The sequence below is a fragment of the Neoarius graeffei genome, chromosome 5 (genome assembly GCF_027579695.1).
Source record: "Neoarius graeffei isolate fNeoGra1 chromosome 5, fNeoGra1.pri, whole genome shotgun sequence".
NCBI classification, from domain to species: domain Eukaryota; kingdom Metazoa; phylum Chordata; class Actinopteri; order Siluriformes; family Ariidae; genus Neoarius; species Neoarius graeffei.
Genome location: NC_083573.1, coordinates 77,039,588 through 77,046,463, shown reverse-complemented (window position 1 = coordinate 77,046,463; position 6,876 = coordinate 77,039,588). Strand labels below are relative to the sequence as shown.

General features: G+C 46.7%; 1 protein-coding gene across 1 annotated transcript in view; it reads right to left on the bottom strand.

The window, feature by feature from the left end:
* Window positions 1-683: 683 nt before the first annotated feature.
* Window positions 684-6,876, bottom strand: part of acvr2ba (activin A receptor type 2Ba) — a 221,612-nt gene continuing 215,419 nt past the window's right edge. Inside the window, exon 11 of the mRNA XM_060922426.1 lies at window positions 684-1,794. Within this exon, the coding sequence (XP_060778409.1) occupies window positions 1,600-1,794 (195 nt within the window). The 3' untranslated portion in view covers window positions 684-1,599. The remainder of the gene's footprint in view (window positions 1,795-6,876) is intronic.

Here is a 6,876-nt window from a genome sequence, read left to right as displayed (position 1 = left end):
ATTTCGGCTTTGAGTGGAAACAGCAGCATTGTGGACATTCACTGTTGTACTGTGGCGAACAGAAATGTGAATTCTGGCCACTTTTAAAACAAAAAATAAAAAAAAAAAAGTTTCCTGGTTTTATTTTTCTCTCGACCGATTGCGTTTAAGTCGCTCTGAATAAAAGACTGGGCTGGATGTCAGGTCTATTGTGCTGTAAGTGGAGGATCTATAATGTAGGACCCACAAGCTCTAATTCGTATAGTCGGTCCCTCTGATTATACGCAAAAGGGACACGGCAAAAACATGTGAATGAATCAATGAATCAAAATCTTTCTTATCACCTGCTCAGATTTGTGAAAAACTTTCGAAATGATCATGAGTCTGCTGTTTCAGTCAAGGTCCTTAAATCCGGGTGTCTAATGTGTGTGTGTGTCGACATTTGACAGCCACTTGGACCAAACCTTTCACAAGGTCTCTCGAGGCTGCTCTCTCTCTCTCTCTCTCTCACACACACTTTTATATATATATATATATATATATATATATATATATATATATATATATATATATAAAGGTCTTGCATGAAAATTTTAGTGATGAATTTCATTAAGGTTAAAACAAACCCTTCAGCATTTCTCCTTCTATTTGCTAGGGATAAATGGCAGTCACCCATTGCCCCCCCACCCCTGCCACCCCGACCCAAACTGGTTACCTGAGAAATAATTCTGTACCAAACAAAACACATTATCCAGATCCTTTTCTCATTCTCCACCTCTAAATGCAAAGCCAATTTCTCCGACCTAAATTCTCTTTTCCCACACGATAAAATTCTGAACCGACCCCCTCTTCACAGTCGCCAGCTTCAACAGCACAAAACCAAATGAAGAAAGAAAGAAAGAAAAAAAAACAATCCAGTTGTCTTCCACATTTTGTTGTGTTCTAGAGACACCCGTTAGTTCCGTAAAAGACACGTTTTCCGTAAATTTGAATAGCACACAGTCAGAGAGAGGAAAAGTTCTTAAAAAAATCGAAAATAAAAATCCCTTGAGGAAGGTTAATGTAACAGTCATAAAATGTTCCTCGTAGGTTTTGCAGCATTGTATTTTCCAACATGGTGAACGGTTGCTTGATGTGTTGGTTGGTTTTGCCCTAGGCAATCCTGTCCAGAAGACAGAAAAACAGGAATATAAAGGAAAAAAAAACAAAATAAACAAACAAAACAAAAAACCCACTGAAATGAAATGGCTGAGGTACCTGCATCTTGTCAGCATTCATAAGTCGGCACCTGAATGCATTTTGAGATGTCCTTATGGTGTTGTTATTTTTTTCTTCTTTTTTTTTTATTTTTAACTTCTGTTTTCCTCTCTTGATAAAAATACAGTAGCGAAGTGTGCTGGTAGTATTGATCTGATCATAATAATAATAATAATAATAGTAATAATAATAATAATAATAATAGTAATAATATTAATAATAATAAAATTAATTAAAAAAATGTTAGGATAAAATAGCAGCTGCATTCATTGTTGTCTGAGATCCGCTGAGTCTGGAAAGACGAAGGTTGTTTCTTTCGCTTCGGGTTTCGTTTTTAAGAGTGCCCCCCCTCCCCCATCGTTCTCAGATACTGGACTCTTTGGGCGCCAAGTCCACGTTGGTGACAGACGTGAGCACGGAGACGAGGCAGTCGGAGGCAGGGCCGCTGCTGATACGCCGGATCTGAGAGAGGCGTTCCTCTACGCAGCCCGCTGAGAGACGAGCCTCAGCGTCATGGTCCCAGCATTCCTCTATCGTCTCACACAACTGCTCCAGACCCTGAATACAAAACACACACGCATTTCCAAGTTAAACATATTTGGAGGGGCTGGACTGGATGGTTTTATCCATCAGAATTTGATTTGCTTGTGAAAAACTGGGCTTCCAAAAACAAAGAGTCAAATGTAGACACTCGCTGATTTAGAAAAGCTGTATTTATGTAGACATTAATCTGCAGTCAGTCATGGACTACTCACATCCCAGCATGCTCTTTAGAGGAGACAGAGGTGGACAAAATCCAACCAAAGCAGACAGGGGAGAGAGTTTTGTCCCAGGAATGAATGCTGAGGCCCAAGTTAGTGCCCCCCCTACAAACTATCAATATGTCAAAACAGAAAATGCCTGATTTTAATTGCTTTTTTTTTTTTTGCCCAGGGCTCTATATATTTAGAGAGACAGGTTAAAAAAAAAGTTGCTGCACTTTAGTGGAAAATATTCCACAAAGAAGAATTTTGTACAACCCCACTTCCAAAAAAGTTGGAATGCTATGTAAAATGGAAAGAAAAAACAAATGTGGTGATTTTCAAATCATGGCAACCCTGTATTTCACTGAAAATAGTACAAAGACAACATATCAAATGGTGAAACTGAGAAATGTTATTGTTGTTCAAAAAAAAAAATATATATATATATATGCTCATTTTGAATTTGATGCCAACAAGAAGTTTTTAAAAAATTGGGGCCTGTTTACCACTGTGTTGCATCACCTCTACTTTTAACAACATTCTGTAAACGTTTGGGAACTGAGGAGACCAATTGCTGTAGTTTTGAAGATAAATTTTGTCCCATTCTTGCCTGATGTACAATTTCAGTTGCTCAACAGTTCGAAGTCTGTTGATAATGCGCCAAATGTTTTAAATGGTATACATGGCTGGACTGCAGGCAGGCCAGTTTAGCACCCAGACTCTTACTACAGAGCCATGCAGTTGTAATACATGCAGCATGCGGTTTGGCATTGTCTTGCTGAAATAATCAAGGCCTTAACGGAAAAAGACATCATCTGGATGGCAGCATGTTGCTCCAAAACCGTCATATCTCATTCATCATAAATGATGCCTTCCCAGATGTACAAGCTCCCCATATCATGTGCACTAATGCACCCTCATACCATCACAGATGCTGGCTTTTGAACTGTGCACTGATAATAAGCCGGATGATCTCTTTCCTCTTTAGTCTGGAGGATGCAGTGTCCATGATTTCCAAAAAGATTTTTAAATTTTGATTCGACAGACAATTTTCACTTCACCTCAGTCCATCGTAAAAGAGCTTAAGCCCAAAGAAGGCAGTGGGGTTTCTGGATATTGTTTATATCTGGTTTTAACTTGCATTTGTGGATGCAGTAATGAACTGTTTTCACAGACGATGGTTTTCTGAAGTGTTCCTGAGCCCATACTGTTAGGACTGGGACTGTTTTGGCCTCTAGAGGCCGCTGTTATTTCCTTTTCTGGTCATGTTTGTTTTGGCCTCTAGAGGTCACCACTGTGTTCTGTGTTTTGTTTTTGTCTTATTGCCTGTTTCCTGCCCCGCCCTGTCCTTAATTAGTTTGTGTATTTATACCCCTGAGTTCAGTTCTCTTGTCAGGGAGTCTTTGTGCTGTTATGTTTAGCTCCAGTTTCCTCTGTACCGTGTTCCTTGTCTTTTTGGTTTTGCACTTTGCTTTTCTTTTTGGACCTAGTATTTACTGTGTTTTTGGATCTTCTGAGCATTGGTATTTTTGCCTTTTCTTTTCTGTTTTTTTGGCTTTTGTTTTGTACTTTGGATATTTCTTATTTTTCCCTTCATCTTCTGAGCATTTTGGATTATTTTCGTTTAGACTGTATATATTGTAAATAAACCTTTTGATACTTTTCTACTTCCGCCTCAGGCCTCTGCATTTGAGTCATCCCCCTGGTGACCTAGTGGGGGTTTGCTGGATTATCACACCAGCGAACCAGGTTCGAATCCCAGCAAAACCCTAACAGAAAGACTCCGTCATGACCGACTCAGCAGAGGCTGCTTCAACTGTCTACCCGGCCAACCTTCAGGGAATTATGGCAGCTTTGACACGCTTCGGAGCGACCATGGACGCTCATGGACGTACGCTCACCAGCCAACGTGAGACCCTTGCTCGCCACAAGGAACTGCTTCAGCAAATTGGGAAAACCCTGGCACAGCTGACATCTCTGCCTGAATCTCCTCATCCTGATCCGGCTCCTGCTCCCGCTCCAGTGCCTCCCGCCACGCTGTCCTTCACCTCGCGAACCCAGCCTTCCTGCACCACAGAGGTATGACGGCAAGCACGGTGAGTGCCGGGAGTTCCTTACCCAGTGCCAACTCACCTTTGAGCTCCAGCCTACCACCTACACTACAGATCGCTGCAAGATTGCCTTTGTGATAACCTTGTTAGTTGGTAAGGCACGAGCTTGGGCAACGGCCATCTGGCAAAGACAGGGACCCGAGTGTTCTGACTTCAAGCTATTTACGGAGGAGATGCTTCGGGTCTTCGATCAGGCAGACATCAGTAAAGATGCAGCCAGGAAGCTCATGTCTGTCCGACAGGAGGGAAGCGTTGCAGACTACGCCATCTCGTTCCGGACCCTCGCAACAGTAAGTGGATGGAACGAGACTGCCCTGGTGTCAGCCTTCCACCATGGTCTGTCTGACCCCATCAAAGATGGTCTGGCTTCTATCGGATGCCCAAGTGACCTCGAAACTCTGATCTCACATTCTACTCGCCTTGACAACAGGATGAGAGAACGCCGCCAAGTCCTGAGCCTCCCCGGCCTCCCTGCCTCTACCTGGAGCCCGTCTACCTCCTCCAGTGACTGTCCAGAGCCCATGCAAGTTGGCCGTACTCGTCTCTCCATAGCCGAGAGGGAGCGCAAAAGGAGGGACAAGTGCTGCATCTACTGTGGCAAGCCTGGTCACTTCCGAGCATCATGTCCCGAGCTCTTGGGAAAAGGACTGCCCCGTCCAGCCGAGGGAGGGTTGTGACGGGGCCTACCCTCTCTCCCGGACTCCCTGGCCAAGGAATCTACATCCCGGTCTCCATCTCCTGGTGTGAGTCCGTCCACTCTTGTCAAGCCTTGTTAGACTCAGGGGCGGTTGGAAACTTTATGGATATCCACTTCGCCCAAAGCATCAATGTCCCGACTGCGCCTCTAGAAGTCCCACTGTCTGTGTCTGCCCTCGATGGCCAAGCGTTAGGTGATGGAAGAGTCACCCAAGTTACTTCTCCAGTCTTCCTCCAGTCTCAAGGTCACAAGGAAGAAATATCCCTGCACCTGATTCCTTCACCTGAGTTCCCAGTTATTCTAGGTCTTCCTTGGCTTACCCGCCACAACCCTCGTATAGACTGGGTCACTAGCCAGGTTGTGGAGTGGGGTCCTGCTTGCTATGCCTCTTGTCTGCTCTCTAGCTCTCCTGTGTCTCCTGCCGAGCCTCCCAATCTCACCGAGTTATCTCAAGTTCCCACAGAGTACTGGGATCTCAAGGAAGTTTTCAGTAAGAGCAGGGCCGCCATTCTCCCTCCGCACCGTGCCTACGACTGTGCCATCGACTTGCTCCCTGGGACTACCCCTCCTCATGGCAGACTGTTTTCCCTCTCTCAGCCAGAACGCAAGGCCATGGAGGAGTACATCAAGGAGGCCTTGGCCTCTGGGTTCATTCGACCCTCCACCTCACCCGCTGGTGCCGGCTTCTTCTTTGTTGGCAAGAAGGATGGGGGGCTCCGGCCATGTATTGATTATAGGGGCCTGAACAAGATCACCGTGCGCAACCGCTATCCTCTTCCGCTGATGTCCACAGCATTCGACCTGCTCCAAGGCGCCACCGTCTTCACCAAGTTGGACTTACGGAACGCATACCATCTCGTCCGTGTCTGACAGGGAGACGAGTGGAAGACCACCTTTAACACCCCGTCAGGGCACTACGAGTACCAGGTCATGCCCTTCGGACTCACCAATGCACCAGCTGTTTTTCAGGCCCTTATCAATGACGTCTTGAGGGATATGATTAATCAATACATTTTCGTCTACCTCAACGACATCCTGATATTCTCCAAGACCTTACAGGAACACCGCCACCATGTCCGCCAAGTCCTCCAGAGACTTTTACAGAATAATCTGTTTGCTAAAGCCCAGAAATGCGAGTTTCATGTCCCCGAGGTCTCCTTCCTGGGATTTATCGTACGAACGGGGCAACTCCAAATGGACCCAGCCAAGACCCTGGCCGTCCGGGACTGGCCTACTCCCAAGTCTGTTAAGGAGGTTCAGCGGTTCTTAGGATTCGCTAACTTCTACTGCAAGTTCATCAGGAACTTCAGCTCAGTAGCAGCACCTATGTCAGACCTCACCAAAAGGACTGGTGGTTCCTATGTCTGGTCCCCTCAGGCGGAAAAGGCGTTTAATGACCTCAAACACTGCTTTTGCATGGCACCTATTCTGGTTCTCCCGGACACTTCCCAACCATTCATCGTGGAGGTGGACGCCTCGGACAGTGGTGTCGGCGCGGTGCTCTCTCAACACTCGGAAGGGAAGCTGCACCCCTGCGCTTACTTCTCCCACCGCCTGAGCCCTGCGGAGTCCCGCTATGATGTGGGGGATCGGGAACTGCTAGCGGTTAAACGAGCCCTTGAGGAGTGGAGGCACTGGCTGGAGGGAGCGCAACATCCATTCCTGGTGTGGACGGACCATAAGAACCTAGAGTAGCTCCAGCAAGCCAAGAGGCTGAACCCACGACAGGCTAGGTGGGCTTTGTTTTTCAGCCATTTCAATTTCACCCTATCATACCGCCCGGGCTCTATGAACACCAAACCGGACGCGCTCTCCAGGCTGTTCTCACCCAACAACAGGGAGAGTGAAGTTGGGCCTATCATCCCTGTATCCTGGATTGTGGCTCCTGTCCGCTGGGGTATTGAGGAAACCGTTCGACAAGCTCAACGCCGGGACCCTGATCCTGGGATGGGGCCACCGGGCCTCCTGTATGTCCTTCGTCAAGCCCGGGCCAAGGTTCTCCAGTGGGGTCACTCTTCCCCTCTCACCACCCACCCGGGAGCTCGGAGGACCCTGGACTTCCTGAAAAGATGCTTCTGGTGGCCTAACA